Genomic DNA, 18,966 nt, shown 5'->3' on the forward strand with positions numbered 1-18,966 from the left:
GAGAGAGAGAAAGAGAAGAAAATGAGAGAAAACAACATCACTAAAGATGCCCCCACAATGCCTTCCCTGCTGAGTCTTAGGAGATTTTCAGATGGGAGCAATAGCAGTATGCTTCTGTCAGTGTTGAATGATTTGGCAAAGATTATCACACAACGTTGTGTGACATCGTAGTAATCCCATCATTATCCCGTAAATAAAGAGTTTTCCAGCTGCTTGTCATTGATGGGAAAGTTGGACTGGGAGTCTATAAGAATGCCTGGTGGCAGTTAAATGCCTGTACTGCAGCCACTGACTCAAAACCATATGATTGTGAGTTCAATGCTAGCCAAGGGCTCAAGCGCGACACAAGTTTGCATCCTCCTGAAGTCGCTAAAATGAGTACCCAGCTTGTTGGGGCCAGTTAGCTTACATTTTGTAAACCTCTTAGGGAGTGCTTAAGTGCACTGATAAGCGGTATAGAAATGTACAGTGGATCCTTGTTATATGCTCGGGTTTGGTTCCAAGATCCCCCGCGTATAACAAAATCCGTGTATGCTCAAGTCCCATTAAGTATAATGACATAGCAAAATGGTGTCCCTAATAAAAAATGGAACATCAAGGTAAATTTATACTTTTTTAGAACATTTTCAAACCGTGTATGCTTAAATCCGTGTATAAAAAATCCATGTATAAGAAGGGCCGACTGTATATGCAATTCCAATTGCTATTGCTATAAAACCATGGTACAAATTTCTGCTCAACTGGAAAATCAACTAGGTGACTTTGGAAAAATCCCATTCTCTGAACCTCAGAGGAAGGTAATGGTAACACACACACACACTCAGTAAATCTTGCCAAAACAACAATGACAACTCAAGAGGATCCCTGTTTTGATTGGTGAGACTTTGGAGGCGATAGAATCCCCTTGGTTTTCTCTCCATGACACTGGAGAAGCATGTGCCTCATATACAAATTAGAGCTTTTGTGGGAGAGGCAAGGAGAATAACTTACCCCTGTAAGAAGCTTCCTATATCCTGTAAACAAAGGAAAGAAACCACTCAGCAAAGGCATTTGCATGGAGACCACTCTCACCTGTCTTCAAAAGTAGCATACTCAAAAGAAGGTTCTCTCTAGGTGAAGTCGAAGGCTTTCATGGTTCTCTCTAGGCATTTCTAGGTCCTTCCGAGAGATTCTATGGTATTGCTTGCATTGAAAGTTGTTCATTTCAACAGAGTTTGCTACTATCCACAATTCTCACTATCTACAGAAAGTATGGGAATGTATCCCTTTCAAATGCAGAGAACCTGCATTTCTTTTTAGCAGGTTAAATGACAGAATGGATTGAACCCAAGTTGGATGCTTTTGTTTTAATCATTTGCATCATCTCTTGCAAACAATAAACTCTAATAATTTTTTATTGTGGTCCATATTTTCCGATTCTTAAAGCCACACACTACATTACCTTAATTCTGGGCAGCTAACTACACTTCCTAGAGTGGATGACATTGGCACAGCATTCTAGTCTACTCTGAACTATACACTCAGGAACTGGCAGGATCCTGTGCTTCTCTCATTTTCACACAACTCTTGTTGAAAAGTATAGAAAGAGGAGAGAGAGAGAGAGAGAATGAATATCACTTCAGCTACTTTGTATAGAGAAACTAAAATTCAATATTTCCTTGCTTTGTTCCCCATATGTTTCAAATCTCTGGAAGGCTATCACGCAGAAGATAACGTTGAGCTTGCTTTCTGCTATTCAAGAGACTAGAATGCAAACCATGATTTCAGGCTACAAGAAAAGAGATTTCACTTAAACATCATGAAGCACTTCTTTATTTTGAGGGCTGTTCAACAGTGAAATGAACTGTCTTGGAAAGTACTGTAGTGGGCTCTCTGTCTTTGGAGGACTTTTTAAAAAGGGTTGAATGGACATCTTGCAGGAGTGCTGCAGTTGTGTTTTCCTGCATTGCAGAAGAGGGTTGGACTAACTGGGCTTTCTGGTACTTTCCAAAGTTTTAAATTTTCAAACAAAATCCCAATAATTTTCTGTTTTTATGTTCTAAGGTGCTACATCCCCAAATGTAATGTTGTTGTTTGGAATACATTATTTCCATATTCTGGACAGGATGTAAGCTGTGCTAACACCAGGAGAATATGTTGGAAAATCATTGCATTCTCTATCTCCCTCCTCAGATAGATAGGGTTTTCCTGCATGCATCTCTACTGTCTTCTATCTCTATTTGCATGCCATTTGGTCCTGCTAAATTACAGGGGCAATAAATACCTTTGTAAGTTGATAAACAGATCATGTGTTCTAAATAACCAAGTTCTCTCAAACAATAATATCTCCTGCTTTCCCTTCTGGTCTCTCCATCACCATGCTCTCTTAACTTTCCTCCAAAAGATGGTGAGATACAAACTTCTTCTTTTACCTGAACTATTCAATAGAAAGGTTAGGATGTAGCTTCCATGTATATGTAGATTTAAGACATTAGTAAAGTTTTGTTTTTTAAACTACAAGCTATTTGTGTCAGCCTCAGTTCTTACAGAAGCATTTTAAGACAAAAGACCGTTTCTGCTGCTCTGCTGATTTACAAGCTAGACCCTAACAGGCTTGGCTTTGATATTTTTGTTTCCTTACCAAGGGCTGAAGCCTTAGGAAACTTCTATTCCCCTACAGAATAGTGTTAGAGTCATAGAGTTAGAAGAGACCACAAGGGCCATACAGTCCAACCCCCTGCTATGCAGGAACTCTCAATCAAAGCATCCCCAACAGATGGCCATCCAGCCTCTGCTTAAAGACCTCCAAGGAAGGCGACTCTACTGCACTCCGAGGGAGTTTGTTCCACTGTCGAAGAGCCCTTACTATTGGGAGTTTATCAAACGGGAGGAATTACTCTTAATTTTGAATGAAAAGAAAGTGGAGCCAGAACGCATTCACGTGAATTCGCTAGTTTAGCGAATTTATGTGAATGCAAATTGCGTTCAAACTGGCTCCTCATTGCCCGAAAATAGCATGCCATTGCCCAAATTTGTGTGGGGCAGTTTATCACACAATAATGTGAAACTCCATGATTGCGCTCAAACTGACTTCCCATTGCCTGAAATTGCAAGTGGTAGTCTATCAAGCAATAATGTTAAACCCCATGATTGCATTCGGATTGCCATTAGATTATACTTCCAATTTCCCTTGTCTGATAAACTCCCTTGCCTTCTGTTGAAAGTGGTACGCTCCATTTCATGCATTCAGGACCAGGCCTTACCTGGAGGAGTTCACCTTCTGGCTGCCGATGCTTCTCCTCCATCTCCCGGATGAGACCCTCAAGAGAGGAGAGTTCCTCTGAAAGGATGGCCAGATGATCCTCCCCTTTGGCTGATATCTCCTTCTCCATTTCTTCCATATGCGCCAGAAGACGTTTCTCTTGTTCTTCCAGGTGCATCTGTCTGAATGCAGCCACAATCTTTTCCTTCTCTCTTTCTGTTTGCTCCTAAATTGAATAAAGACAAGGAGACACAGGCCTGTTACAGACAGCCAAAATAAAGCTGTTCGAGTCACAGTGGAGGTATGGTGTTTTCTATGATGCATGCATCCTAAGCATCCAGAAGCCGCACCAAAGCCACGCTCCAGTCCTTAGGGCTGGAGTGTGGCTTTGGTGCGACTTCTGGACTCATCATTGAAACACCATACCTCTACTGTGACTCGAAGTAGATTTATTTTGGCTGTCTGTAACAGGCCACAGAAGTGAGAGGCAGGAAGAAATCTTTCTTTGGAGCATCAAGAGGGGAATTGTCAGCATTCCCTTGGAAATGGTCTTGAGTCTATTCACACAGAAAACATCAATATTCAGTAGCGAAAGAGTTTCGTAAAGACTTGCAAGCTCACTGGAATGGGCTTCTGTCAATATTTTTTGAAGCATATTAGGTCATTTCAAATGAGAGATTTTTTTAAAGCAATTTCCTCATTGCATATGGAGTGTAACCAGCCCCTCACTCAAGGCTATAATCCTTTCTCACTTCCCAGGAACAGTACCACTTACAAGCAAACCTTGGCTTTCCTGTTCTGTTTCTGCTTTGTATGCCAAAATATTTTCCTTCTCCTCCTCCAGAGTCTCCAGCAAATTCCTAATCCGATCCTGAAGAGAAAAGGAAAGTCCATGTTCACATTTTGGTCAAGGTTTAGAATGGGTTCAGATCAGGCTCTCCCCTTTTTCCCAAGTTTTTTTAATTTAAAAAGAATAAGCAGTTAGTACAAACATTAAAAAAAAAGTTTCTATTACATGATCTTTGCTACATCTCCATTCATTATTTATTATGCATAATAATAAGGGGAAATGAGAAGGGCAGTTGACATGATTGCTCCTAAGTGTCCCATCTCACAGAGTGGAGCTAAACCCCTGGTTTTCTAAGGAGCTGACAAATGAAACAAATCAGACAGAGACTAGAGCAATAATGGCAGAAAACTCAGATTAAATCCTATTGGAAACAGACTAAAATTTATGTGAAAGCATATAGTAGCAATAATGGCAACAGGATTCCTTTTTCTACTTTATTTTTTATTTTAGGTTGTTACAAACCTAAAATAATTTCAGTTTCAATTCAACTCAATTCAATTTCAATGGCCTAATGAGGGTTATGAATATTAGTAATACACCAATGAATGCATAATAGCTAATTTATATGGACACGCATTGTATGGAGTAGTATGAAGATGTTATGGAAAATATACCTGTAATTAGGAGTTTCTAAAGGTTTGTACACCAACCAATGAAAACTGAGATAAAGAAAATTTAGGAGCTCTGGTGGTCCAGTGGTTAAATACCTGTACTGCACCCACTCACTCACAAACCGCAAGATTGCGAGTTGAATACCAGCGAAAGGGCTCATACTTGACTCAGGCTTGCACCTTTCTGAGAATGTTGCTAAAATGAGTACCCAGATTGTTGGGGGCAATTAGCTTACAGTTGTAAACCACTTAGGGAGTGCTTAAGTGCACTGATAAGCGGTATAGAAATGTACTTGCTATTGCTAAAATTGTGGCAAAAATAGATTATAAATAGTGTGTAAAACCTGGGACAAGTGTGCCTACTTGCCTGAGGCTTGCCAGATTGTAATAATAATAAATTGGAAATTGCTGCTTCACTTGTTTTGTTCCTATTAATTTGATGAGGTACTTTGGTACTTAGAAAACTATACCTCACATAGAGGTTTCCCTTTCCTTTTTCCTACCTTGTACTCTTCTGAGGCCTCATCCACAGGAATCACCTTGTGATTTTCATGCTCCTTTGACCTGTCACACACCAGACAGATGGAGACTTCATGGTCCTTGCAGAAGAGCTTGAGGGGCTCCTGGTGTTTCTCACAAACTCTCCCCTTTTCTTCTGTCTTCTGGCTCCTTCCTCCTTGAAAACTCAGTTCCTTGGCTATCTCTACCATATTAGCCAGCTGCCGATTGGGCTTGAGATTCCTTTGCAGGACTTTCTCCTTGCATTGAAGACAGGAGATCTCCGCAGAGCCGAACTCCTTCCAGCACTGGGACAGGCATGTTTGGCAGAAATTGTGCCCACATTCTAAGGTCACAGGATCCTTGAAATACTCCAAGCAAACAGGACAAGTGGCTTCTTCACAGAGATCCTTGATGGGATCCCTACCAGCAGCAGAAACATCAGCCATCCCTGTCTCACAAAGAGCACACAATACTTTGGTTTCTTTTGCACTCCCCGACAGAGCATTTCCTTTCCCGAAAGTGGCTCACTCAGCACAATAACATGCTGCCATGCCTGGGAGAAAGGCGGAACAAGTTTAAGGAACGCTTTCTGATTTAAAAAAAAAATCATGTTAAAAATGAAGGCCAGCTATGTAGTAAGAGTGTGGCTGCCTTTTTATTTACTTAAAATGCCCATTGTCCCTCAATCTACCAGGGCCTTTAAAGGCCATGTGCAACAGATAATCATCATATGTTCTATTTAAGCATATTTCAATCTGTTGTTAAAAGTCCTTTCAGAACAAACACAGGACTCATTACATTCTAACCCAGGGTTGACAGATCTCTGGGCCTGGCCTTATGCCTCCAGTTTTCATGGGGCATCTCTAGACAGAAAAGAAGGGGGCAATTTCTCCAGTTTTGGGACAGCTATTAAACTGAGGCTTGCTGCAGTTTGCAAGGCTTATTGTATTTGCTGCTGCAACTGGAAAAGATTCTCAGGGAGGTGGAGTGCATCTATGCAGTTACAGTGGGCCTTTGGTATCCTCTGGGGTTTGGTTCCAGGAGCCCCTGAGGATACCAAAATCTGTGGATGCTTAAATGCAATGGATAGTAAAATTGTGACAATGTCAAGGTTTGCTTTTTGGAATGTATATAATTTTTGAATATTTTCAAGCTATGGGTGCTTGAATCCATGGATTAAAAAAATGGATATGGAGGGCTGACTATACTTACCTACCTTCTTCTTTTCTTCTCCATTGCTGTGGTGTCAGGGCTCACCTTCCACTCTCTTCTGCACCCGTCTTCTTTCTAGAAGTTGGTAGGCTGAGTTCAATGTTTCTCATTTCATTTCCTCAAGTTTGTCTCTCCCTCATTCTTTAATTCCTCTCTCTCAGCCTCGCTTTCCCCCTCTAATCTCTTCCAGCTGCTTTCCCATTCCTCCTCCTGTCTGCCCCTTTCCTTTGGGTCCTGTGGTCCCTCTTGTTCTGTCCTGGGCAGGAGACAACCCTCCCCTCCACCTGCTCTTTCACAGGAGTGGATATAATAATAAAATAAAATAAAAATATTGAATTGTATCAGGAGCTGCAGATAGAGGTGTCACTAGGGTTGGTGTCACCTAGTGTAGCAACTCATAGCATCACCCCCCCTGGACCTCTTGGGAAGGGGCTGTGGATAGACATTGCTGCGGTGTTTCCGAGTTTCTTTGGGGCAGCAAATCTAAACGCTGCACCAAAAGAAATGGCATAATGCAACCTGCTGTGCAGTCAGGAGGTCAGGGTGACGGCATTTGGGAGGCATTTGGGCATGCGGCGTGCGATCTCCATGCCCCCACTCTGTCCCGATGCCGACATTTAAAGCCAGTCTATAGTCTACTTCCTCAGATGCACAATTAGTCTCTATAGATGCTACAAGCTAAAAGGTATTTCTAAATTTTAGTTATAATTGTATTTTCTGTTTAAATTTAATAAAAAGTACCCTGGGGAAAAGCATAATTATTGTTGAGTGCAAAAAATGCCTCAAACAGTGTGATGCAGCCTGATGTTGGGAGTTTAGTAGCGTTTTCCTCAATGACAGTGGTTAGATTAAATGGGTTCTTGAGGTCTCTTGCAGATCTATGATTCTAGGAAGAAGCCTATGGAAGAGGGAGTGATGGGGTTAGACCTCAGCATTTCTATTTATATGCATGAAATGGTGTGATTTATATATAGGACTATAACGTGGAGACCATGTTTTTCTCCTGTATTGTTGATTATACGGACACCTGCAGCCTGGAACATCTCCTTCACCTGTGTAGGTGTTGCAGTGGTTGTGGCTCTACTTAGGCAACTAAATACCTAAAGGACCTCAGAGGCAGCCAAATAATCTCCAAAACATTTTAGAATAAAACATCACATACCTGCAAACCTTTCGCCCAGTTTACTACCACAAAGGCTATGATCCAAAACACACTGCAGAAATAATCTTGTTTGAGACCACTTGAACTGCCCTGGCTCGTCTCTGGGAACTCTAGTTTTGTTAGAAATTTAGGCTTCTCTGTCAAAGAGATCTGGTGCCACAATAAGGTACAGTTCCCAGAATTTCCTAACACTGAGCCAGGGCAGTTAAAGCGGTATCAAACTGAATTATTTCTGCAGTATGTTTTGTACCCATGACACCTTAAATTCCAATTAAATAGGATGCAACTTTTTTTCAGTTGGAACTACATTTGCATACTGTACCCTAACAACACCTGATCCAAAAGTATAGAAGCTTCCTGAAAAGCCTATGGCTACCATTGTCATTTTTTTCTGTCTCTTGTATGGTTTTTAACACCTGTGACTGATGGAGAAGCCAGTGGAGCTTGGAAAGCCTGCAACATAGATTTAGTGCATATTGATTGGCTTCATTAAGGGTTTATTGAGGGATGTTATTGTACATTGCTATATGGCCAACATGGCTACCCTGGATATGTTTAATGCAACAGCTTCCAAACTTTGCATTAAGAAAGTTTATAGGCCCCAGGCTTGAGTGTTGGAGTATGGCTCTAGAGACCAGGGCTTGAATCTTGGCTTGGCCATGGAAATCCACTGGGTGACCTTGATCAAGTGACAGTCTCTCACCTCAGAGGAAGGCAAAGTAAACCCCCTCTGAACAAATCTTGCCAAGCAAACCCCATGGTAGGCAGATCCAGCAACATCGGGACTGCCTGGAGGAAGAGGCCCCTCCCTCCCCAACTGTCATCTCGGCCTCAGAGGGAGCCATCAGGCAGACCCAGTAACATCGGGGACTGCCTGGAGGAAGAGGCCCCTCCCTCCCCAACTGTCATCTCGGCCTCAGAGGGAGCCATCAGGCAGACCCAGTAACATCGGGGACTGCCTGGAGGAAGAGGCCCCTCCCTCCCCAACTGTCATCTCGGCCTCAGAGGGAGCCATCAGGCAGACCCAGTAACATCGGGGACTGCCTGGAGGAAGAGGCCCCTCCCTCCCCAACTGTCATCTCGGCCTCAGAGGGAGCCATCAGGCAGACCCAGTAACATCGGGGACTGCCTGGAGGAAGAGGCCCCTCCCTCCCCAACTGTCATCTCGGCCTCAGAGGGAGCCATCAGGCAGACCCAGTAACATCGGGGACTGCCTGGAGGAAGAGGCCCCTCCCTCCCCAACTGTCATCTCGGCCTCAGAGGGAGCCATCAGGCAGACCCAGTAACATCGGGGACTGCCTGGAGGAAGAGGCCCCTCCCTCCCCAACTGTCATCTCGGCCTCAGAGGGAGCCATCAGGCAGACCCAGTAACATCGGGGACTGCCTGGAGGAAGAGGCCCCTCCCTCCCCAACTGTCATCTCGGCCTCAGAGGGAGCCATCAGGCAGACCCAGTAACATCGGGGACTGCCTGGAGGAAGAGGCCCCTCCCTCCCCAACTGTCATCTCGGCCTCAGAGGGAGCCATCAGGCAGACCCAGTAACATCGGGGACTGCCTGGAGGAAGAGGCCCCTCCCTCCCCAACTGTCATCTCGGCCTCAGAGGGAGCCATCAGGCAGACCCAGTAACATCGGGGACTGCCTGGAGGAAGAGGCCCCTCCCTCCCCAACTGTCATCTCGGCCTCAGAGGGAGCCATCAGGCAGACCCAGTAACATCGGGGACTGCCTGGAGGAAGAGGCCCCTCCCTCCCCAACTGTCATCTCGGCCTCAGAGGGAGCCATCAGGCAGATCCAGCAACATCGGGGACTGCCTGGAGGAAGAGGCCCCTCCCTCCTTAACTGTTATCTACCAGGACGCCGCCCGCCCACCTACCACCTGGGCATGTGCAGCCCAGAGGACTCTGCCTTACCGCCGGAGCAGCGTTTTTCGAAGGGGAGGGGCCGGTGGGAGTGGCTTTTTTTTTTAACCCGGCTCGCCGGTTTCCCTGCAGAGGACGCCACTCATGTCCCTATACCATCAGGGAGGAGTGCCAAGGACAGTTGTCTGGTGCCGCCGTTGCGGATTCTCAGGAGGGAGGGAGACTGAGGAAAGGGTGTGTAGCTAGTATTGTCAGGAGATTGTTGTCCTGATTGTTTTTTCTCCTGTGTATTGTGATTCGTATTTTTAGACTGTTTTATTGATGTCGATTGGATTGCTGTTTAATTCTTATTTATAATCTGTAACTTGTCCTGTAATGTATTTCTACTATTGTTTTGTAAACCGCTGTGATCGCAGGAATGGCGGTATATAAATAAAATTTCAATCAATCAATCAATCAATCAATCAGTCGTAAACAGTACAATATGGCCAACATGGCGATATGTTTAATCATGCAATGGCTCCCAAACCTTGAATTAGACATTAATTTACAGGTTCAATACCCTCCCACCCCCACTCATCCCCCTTTTTAAGGTTTATGGAAAGGAGAGTTGGGGGTGGGTTGGGGGATCTGGGTTGGGGCAGGGAACTGCAAAATTAGGAGGAGACAGAGTGACCAAAGGGCCTCCTTTACCAGGACATGTCCTACATTTCAACATCTTCTTCAGGCATGCATTTACATTTATATGAGTGTTTTTAGCTTTCATTTTGTATAATCCCCCCGCCCCCATTATTTTTGCTTGGATGCTCTCCATTATGCAATGCCTTGTCCAGTGTATACCCTATGTGTATATCCCTTCAGGTCGTCTGTTGACTTACAAGCCCTTATCACACGTGGGGGGTTTGCAACTCAGATCTGCAGTCACTTCTGTTCTAGTAACACGAAGCATGATGTTTTTTCACACCAGATCCAGAGTCACTCCTGTCTAGCAATGCAAATTCACGTTAAAACGTGATGTTTTACCACACCTGGTTGCCTTTCTGTTGCCTTTCCAAATCGAGGAGGAAGTGGAGTCAGTGCAATTCCAGACAAGTCACGTGATGTGGATTCAAGCAAAGCGGGGTGAGTGCACATTGTATTACCACACCAGAGCATATTTGGAGGGTTCACCGATTTGAATCGGCACCTTCGCACATGCTCAGTGGGGCTCTGGACTCTGTCATCCTTCCCTGCCCCCTCCTTAGCTGTCATCCTTCATCGGGATGAAGGAGCAGTCAGGGGATGATGGGATAGATGACAGGAGGTCACTGGGGCCAGTATTCAGATGCAGCAGAAGGCAGGGGATGATGGGATAGGTGGCGGGGGTCACGGGCCAGGATTCAGATGCAGGAGAAGGCAGGGGATGATGGGATGGGTGGCAGGAGGTGAAGGAGGAGGAAGGGGATGAAGGAGGGCCAAGGGGTGTGACATCGGAGTGAACTTCCATACCAGACCAATTTGAAGTGAAATCGAAGTGAGCTTGAATGCAAATTCTGTGAATTCACTTTTTTTTCAAATTCATCAAAATGAGTGGTCACTTTGGAATCACTGCGGAAGCCCCAAGGAAGGAGCGCCCATAGAAAGGAATCTTGTCTGATAACACATTCATGTTATGACGTGAATCCGCATCATTGGACTCGCAGTCACTTCAGAACTGAGCTGCAAAAGCTCTAAAAATCTCCACATGATATACTCCACAGTGACCTCATGCATTTCATAGGGTTTTACTAAGCAAGGAATCTTTTACCAGTTCATAGTTTTTTGTGGGTTTTGGGGGCTATGTGGCCATGTTCTAGAAGAGTTAGTTCCTGACATTTTGCCAGCATCTGCGGCTGCCATCTTCAGAGAATGCTGGCATGGAAGAGAGTCCGTGGAGGACTTTGCCAATGCCTTTTGAAGATGCAAGAATTGAGATTTATTTCTTATTATTAAATTGTTAATGCTCAAGGAAACTTCAACTGAGACCAGAAGATTCTCTTTGTCTAACAATCTGTTTGGTGTAATGTACCAACAGTACTGCATTTTGTAGTATTTTTCTCTAAAGAAATAAGGCAGTTTTGTTGAAGCTCCATCCTATGGAATCCTGGGATTTGTAGTTTTACAAGATCATTAGCTTTCTCTGCCAAAGAATGCTGGTTGTTGGTATATTTGATTTCTTTGGAAAGTTTATAACCCACCACATTGTACCTAGGCTTTAAGATATAGGTCAAGTCTCCCTTACTTGAAATGCTTGGGAACAGAAGTTTTAGATTTTTGGTCTTTTGGGATTTTAGAATGCCATTATTTGCATATATGTACATAAGGAGAGATCCTGGAGATGGGGCCAAGTCTAAACTCAACATTCATTTTATCTTCCATATACACCTTATACACTTAGCCTGATGTTATTTTACACAATATTTTCTATGCTTTTATGCATGAAAGAAAGTTTGTGTATATCGAACTATCAGACAGTAAATGTGTGAGTTTCTCAGCCATCTATGGAAAATATTTTGGTTTTTGGAGTATTTTGGATTCTGGAATTCTAGATAAGGGAGACTCAACCTGTGTGTGTGTGTGTATTCCCATTTGTTAGATTTGGTGTGTTTATTTGAATGGTGTCCTTTGTTCAACTGTGGTTCATGCTGAATAACATCACACGTGACTGCTCCTTGTAACATAAAAGGGAACACTCTCTCAGCCTCAGGGGAAGGCAACAGCAAACCTCCTCTGAACAAACTCTGCTCAAGAAATCCTATTATAAGTTTGTCTTGTTGCTGTTTGTTGTTAGCTGCCTTCAAGTTGACCCTGTGAATAAAACAATTCCAGCCCCCCCACCCTCCATTGATCTGTTCACAGCCTGTAGGCTCAGGACCTTATTATTTATTTATTTATTTATTTATTTATTTATTTATATCCCACCTTCCTCAAAGTGGGTAACTAAATTTAAAATAGTCCAAGTTAAAACAATATAAAACAATCAAAATACAAAGTTAAAAAAACCCGATGAAACAATTTCAAAAAGTTAAAAACATTACATGTTCAGATTTAAAATTCAAAAACTCTGTATAAAGCTCTTACAGCACACATATCAGTGTGAGAAAGCCTGGCCTCATAAAAATGTTTTTATCTGCCACTGCCGCCGAAACAAAAGCAGGAATGGAGCCAGCCTGGCATCTCCAGGGAGGGAGCTCCAGAGCCTGGGAGAAGCCACCAAGAAGGCCCTCTCCCTTGTTCCCTCCAAACGCGCCTAAGAGGACAGAGATAAAAGCCTCTCCCAATGATCTCAATACTCTGCTGGGCTGAAACAAACTGTAAAGAGGCCTCAATCTCTTCCCTTACCCACTCTGGTAAAGAGGGTCCAGAGGAGCTTGTGGACAGCCACTGCCCTGGAAAAGGAAGAAGATTGGAGCAGACAGGGACAACATAGCCAAGGGGGGGTTCTTGGGGTCCCGACCCCCCCCCCCAATAAAAATGAATGGTGTGTGCTGCTGCGCTGCCACACCCAAGCCCCATTATAATGGTGGCACTTAGTCTGGACCCCCCCCCTTCCTAAAATCCTAGCTACATCCCTGGAGCAGAGGGAGTGCTGCGGGAGATCAGGACTGAACCGCAAGCATCCTGAAATAGTGGAGGGACAATTGGCAAGCGGCAGCAAGTGACAGGGGCACGGATGGCATTACACGGTTGATAGAGCAAAGCACAGCCTTGGATCTGCATCCAAGAAGGTTTAAGCACCGCCACCACTTTTTTCTATATTAAAATTCTTTATAATTAAAGTTCATCTGGTGCCATCTGGCTGTGGAGGGAGAGATGCAGGCCCAGCTCCACTGGGCCTGGCCTCAATTAAGAAGCAGAGCCCTCCCTTTGGTCCATCTGCCTTGGTCCAGGCCTCAGAGGGAGAGAAGAACTGCTGGACCTGATCCCTTTCCCCACCATTCCCTTCTCCTTTTGTGTCGTGTCTTTTTAGATTGTAAGCCTGAGGGAAAGGAACCATCTAACTGAAAATAATAATAGGGCTGAAGGGCAGGGTATAAATACTGAAAATAAATAAAAAAAATCTAATTGGTTTAATTAAAGCAAACAAATTCAAGAAAACACCAAAGGAAAGGGGCAAAAACAAAGCTTCCTATCTTAATGGAGGAATACTGCCTTGGTGGTATCAAGTGCTAGGAATGGGTGAGCACCCCCTTCAACTAAAAAAATTTGGAAATATATCCAGGACTATTTATCCTGGAATATTTTGTAGTATAACAGTGGTATGTTGTACATGTATATATGTGTGTGTGTATAAGTTTAAGCTTTCAAGTACTTTAAGTTCTCTTGGCAGCTGATGTTGGGATATAATGCTGATATAGATATAGCAAAACATCTTTCTTGTCAATAGTCATTAGAGATATATACAATAATCCATCTAAGAAATATTCTTAATACCATTATTATTATGTTATATAAAAAGAAGTACCGTAGCTGAATTATCTATTTGAACAAGTTAGGTATGACTAATCAGGAAGTATTAGTCTTTTTACAAGAATGATACAACTTGCTCTTTATTTGTTAGTGTATTTGTATGTAGAACATGTATAGTGTTTGTGTATATGTATTGGGATTTTTTTGTAGGTACTGTGGTATTATGTATTGCAATGGTTTTTCATATCAAAATAAAAAAAATAGAAATATAAAAGAGGGAAAAGTAAGGAAAGAAAAACACACCATAAAGTTGGAAACAAACTGGACTCATACATGGTGGGAAAAATACTGTTTGGTTTATTCAATACCAACTTGTCCTTTGAAATATAAAGGGACCTAGGACAGTCTTTTGCTTTTACATTTTTCCACATTTATTCCAAGAATTGGGATTTCTTCCCCCTAAGATTTGGGACTACATTTGGGATTTTGTTCCCCCTTCAAAGACTTTTTTCAAAGATCTGGGTCTATAATTTAAACCAAACACTTTATAAAAGTAGCAGAAGGAGAAAAGCAGAGAATTTAGAAAAAGACTGTAAAGAGAGATATTATATTGAAGACAAAGGAAAATAACTAACAAAAGAAATAAACAAAAAATAGTGGGATAAACAGAAGATTAGAATGTGAGTTAGTGTAAAAAGGAAAAAAAAAGACTCACCAAAGGGGAGCAGGGGGACATAGTAAGGGGGATCTATTTTATATACAGTGGTACCTCGGGATACGAAATACCCAGGTTACGAATTTTTCGGGATACGAAAAAATCCCATAGGGATTTATTGTTTCGGGTTACGAAAGTTTTTTCGGGTTACGAAAAAACTCCGCGCTGTTTTAAATGGAGCCGCGGCAGAGCCGCGGCTTTTTTCCCCATTAGCGCCTATGGCAATTCGGCTTACGAAGGTTTTTCGGGTTACGAAATTAGCCGCGGAACGAATTAATTTCGTAACCCGAGGCACCACTGTATTTAGATTTTTTTTTAAATTTGGGATGAAAGGAGGGGATAAGAAGGGGAAGGTAATGGATTGTTTACTGTTTTGTGTTTATACTTCTCCCCAGAATCAAGTCAACAATTTCATAACAATAAACAATTTCCATATAACTAGCCTTGAAGATACAACCAGTCAGGATCCTACAAGAAACAAGTAGAGTAAGATAAGGAACACAACAATTGGCTGCACCTGGTTTTCATAGCAGTTGGGGTAAATAAAGAATTTTACAAAGAAGCAAGACTTGAGTAATAAACCCAAATTAATAGAAAGTAGAGAGAGAGATAGAATAAAGGAAGTAAGGGAGGGAGAGAAAAAAAGGAGAGAGCTTAGAGGTAAAATAGAAGAGAAGAATAAAAAAAGGAGGGGCTGTTCAAAAGAATATCAAAAAGAATAGAAGAGGAAGGAAGGGAAAGAGGAGGTGAGAAAAAAGTAGGAAAGAAGACTAAAAAGCAAAGAAAAGCAATAATTAAGGATAAAAAAATTTTGGAGGCAATACTCTGTTTCTACATACCCTGTGAAAAATTTAATTAAAAGAGAATAGAATTTTTAGAATTAATTAAGGGCAAGGGAAAGACAAGGGGGAGAACAGAAGAAGAAATAAGGGGGGGAAGCGAGAATTAAGGAAAGGAAGGAAGAAAGGGAGAAGAAAGGTGAAAAGGATAAAAGAAGAGAGGAAGAAAGAAAAGAGAAGGAAAAGATCGACTCAATAAGTCAAAACAAAACAGAAGTAAAAGAGAAGAAAGGGAAAAATTAATTACAATAAGAAAAAGACTCGAAGGTAAAAGGTGAAAAGGGAAAGTGAATTTAAGTATAATAACAAATAATAGAAATAATAATAATAATTTTAGAAAACCCCTACAACTTAGAGAAACAAAACAACTAAAAGATAAAAAAGGACACAAAGATAAGGTACAAGAATCCAAAGCCTCACAGCCAAGTCCAGCTTACATCCCTGGAAAAAGCCAGGCAAAGGGGGCAAAGAGACAGGCTGCCCACTTACTACTGAACTCTAGCAACTGGAATTATGGACTGAACTTTGGTTTGCATCTTTTATTTCTTGCTGTCCTTTCCAAATGGAAGGAGGACTTATGCATGAGCCAAGCACTCAGGGCTGAGCATTCACCTGCTCCATGGAGAAAGGACTCATAATTCACACAAGAGCCGTTTTTAACTAATGCATCAATCTGTTTTTAGCTAATATGTCAACTCACAGCTTGAGAGAGAGAGCGAGCAGAGAGAGCAGAGAGGATCCAGCAAGAGAGCAGAAATAAGAAACAGATCCAGATTATGGAGGATAAAGCTCCTCTCGTGCTGTGGGTTTTTGGAGACTGGTCTCTAGCCTTATGGAGAGATTGTCAGGTGGGTTTCATACACATAAAAAGAGGGGAGGAGGGTCTTTCCTGAGAAACAGTCTGGAGGGTATTCAAAGATCAGGTCTGCGGTGTCTGCATTGTAAAAGGCCACCCGGCCCCCTTCACAGTTCAAGGTCACCCGGATCCTCTTGGGCTCCTCCTTCAGGGTCAGAACAAGATCATCAGAGGGATTGGAGGCACTGAATGCATTTCCCCACTTCCCCATGTCCCAGATTCCTGTCTTGGGACTATAAGGGAAGGAGCTTTTTCTCTCCACAGACTTATTGGCCACTCCCACACTCCATTCCTCCTCATGTCCCACAGAGACTTCCCAAAAATGCCTGCCTCCTGTGAATCCCTCACGGCCCAGCACATAAGGGTATGGGTAGAATCTCTCAGGATTGTCAGGAAGATCTTGAGGTTTCTCTCTATATGTTACAGTTCGATGATCCTCAGAGAAGATGAGATGAGGATGTGCTGTCTCTGGATCCAGAGTCACCTTTGCTGTTTTGGGGATGGAAGCAGAGGAAGAAAAAGAAAGTGACATCAACTGAGAGACAGGCTTCAGTACCTAAATCTAATCAAGTGACAGGAAAAGCTTCCCACAGATCTAGAGAGCTGTCATGTTCTGCCTTCAGGACTTGGATTCTGGTCTCATTATTATTATTATCATTATTATTATTTGTCTATTTTCTACTCTATCACATGCTTCAATTATCCAGTCCTAAGGCAATGGCATAGTGGCTTGAGCATTGGACCACAGCTCTGAGTCTATAGTTCGAATCCCCACTTGGCCAATGAATATTCATATGAGCAGAGCATGAGAACATTACATTCTGGACTACACAGGGCCAGTGGCTGTGACTGTTGAGGGATTCTGGAAGTGATAGTCCTCCAATATGGACTTTTCTAAACTCTAGCTAGGAGCAGGAGTCCAAACAGACTCCTCACCCCCACCATCCCCTTTGTATGGATACCCTCCCATTATCCTCATACAATCCACCCCGCATTCTCAGGTCGGGTGAGAGACATCTTTTAAGAGTTCCAGATGCTTGTTATGTATCTTCTCGGAGGGCTTTTTCTGTTTCAGCTCCACAGCTCTGGAACTCTCTCCCCAATGAGCTCCATACTTCCACCTCCCTTGATGCTTTTAAGAGGAATTTGAAGACCCACCTATTCCGCCAGGCTTTTCCCCCATGAGCCTTCCTGTTACTCTTTTCCCCTTGGCAATGTTTGATTTATTCTATCTCCTCAGTCATTTGTAGGGGGTGTTGTTGTTGTTATTTTGTATTATGTTTTTATATTGTAATATTGTGGGGGGGGGTGTTGGGGGTTTATGATGTTTTTTAACTGTTTTATCAACTGTTGTACACCGCTGTGATCTATGGAATAGCGGTATATAAATAAATATTATTATTATTATTATTATTATCCTGATCACTAAGGTCAGCAGCATAGCTGTATGGTTTAGGTTTACTTTTAGATAAACAAAGGAGTAATGGGTGGGCAAAGTGTCACCTATGGCTCTCAGGGCCATTTTTTGATCCCTTGGGGCCCCCTATCAAAAAAATTTTTATTGATTTTCACCAGCATATAATATTTCAACTTACCCTCTGCTTAATTACATGTTCTTCTTTCTTCCTATAACTTCCTTTTCCTAATCAATCTACATAAACATTTTTTTCAAAATCTTACTATCCCAGAACTTTGCTCATATATTTCAAACAACCTCATATCATATTCTTCTAAATGATTATGTAAACAGCACCAAAGAATTTCCTTTTTTTCTTCTTGTTCTTCTTGTCTATCTTGTAATTTAATATTTCAAATTCCTAAAGACTCATTATATTATCAGTCTATATATATCTTATTAGCAAAACGGCAAACTTGAAGGCTTAAAAATAATACGTTTGTTTACGTGAATAATTTGTTTTCACTGCTCTGTAAATCTTGCTAAATGCGCATGCGGCCCGCCAAAGGATTTCTGGAGGCCCAGGGCCAAATAGGCAGGAGGAGGATGTCCCGGCTCCCAGAGTCCTCTACTGATCGCAGGGGGTTTTGGAGGATGGGAGCAATGGACTCTTCTTCCCCCGAGTTTGCCTCTGCTTCCCAGGGGAGCTTTTGCTGGGAGCAGGCTTACAGCTGCTCTCACCCCTTTGGCCAGGCAGGTCCAGAGGGAGCAGCTTTTTGCAGGGCAAGCGGCAGAGTAGAGCCAGGAGGGCAGAGGGAGAGCAAGAGAGAGCAGGGGTTGGCCCATTAAGTTAAGGGGCTTGGGACCTTACCACACGGGGGGCTTTTTGAGTATCAGTTTGCATTGGCTGATGCGTATTCGCATTATATAGCATTGGAGTTCCACACCTGTGAGCTCTGAATACGCATTGACCAATGCGATATAACATGAATACGCTTTGGCCAATGTGTATTCACGGCTGAGTTCCAAACGGAAGGCAGCCGGCTCCTCCGTTTTCAGAGTCTGCAAAATTAGGGGATCGGCTGGATCCGCATTGATGGCCAGTGCGAAACCTCTGCTGCTTTGGCTGGTGTGTACATCCAATCCGCTGGTTCTCCTGAAGACCAATGGGTTACAAATCTCCCATGATGCTGCGCTGGAATTTCCCCCTTCTCCTTCCGTTGGCCCTTTCCCCTTTCAGGACAAACGCCAGGGCTGGGGAGCGATATTTCCACTGACCGAGATAAAGCAGAAACCTT

The 18,966-nt window shown here is 42.9% G+C and overlaps 2 protein-coding genes across 4 annotated transcripts in view; both read right to left on the minus strand.

Annotated features, from left to right (window-relative positions):
* LOC121921960 (zinc finger protein RFP-like) overlaps nucleotides 1-10,174 on the minus strand; it is an 18,976-nt gene extending 8,802 nt beyond the window's left edge. The window contains exons 1-6 of one of the 3 annotated variants that reach the window (XM_042450754.1): nucleotides 9,486-10,174; nucleotides 6,416-6,490; nucleotides 5,206-5,756; nucleotides 4,017-4,112; nucleotides 3,243-3,467; nucleotides 991-1,013 (exon numbers count right to left, since the gene is read on the minus strand). In XM_042450754.1, coding sequence (XP_042306688.1) covers nucleotides 991-1,013; nucleotides 3,243-3,467; nucleotides 4,017-4,112; nucleotides 5,206-5,649 — 788 coding nt within the window. In that variant the 5' untranslated portion in view covers nucleotides 5,650-5,756; nucleotides 6,416-6,490; nucleotides 9,486-10,174. Of the gene's footprint in view, nucleotides 1-990; nucleotides 1,014-3,242; nucleotides 3,468-4,016; nucleotides 4,113-5,205; nucleotides 5,757-6,415; nucleotides 6,578-9,485 lie in introns of those variants that run through there. The other 2 variants (XM_042450755.1, XM_042450753.1) reach the window with 2 other exon arrangements.
* Nucleotides 10,175-15,636: 5,462 nt separating this feature from the next.
* LOC121921995 (tripartite motif-containing protein 15-like) overlaps nucleotides 15,637-18,966 on the minus strand; it is a 21,170-nt gene continuing 17,840 nt past the window's right edge. Inside the window, exon 5 of the mRNA XM_042450841.1 lies at nucleotides 15,637-16,761. Coding sequence (XP_042306775.1) covers nucleotides 16,247-16,761 — 515 coding nt within the window. The 3' untranslated portion in view covers nucleotides 15,637-16,246. The remainder of the gene's footprint in view (nucleotides 16,762-18,966) is intronic.

This window comes from Sceloporus undulatus, chromosome 2 (genome assembly GCF_019175285.1).
Source record: "Sceloporus undulatus isolate JIND9_A2432 ecotype Alabama chromosome 2, SceUnd_v1.1, whole genome shotgun sequence".
NCBI lineage: Eukaryota > Metazoa > Chordata > Lepidosauria > Squamata > Phrynosomatidae > Sceloporus > Sceloporus undulatus.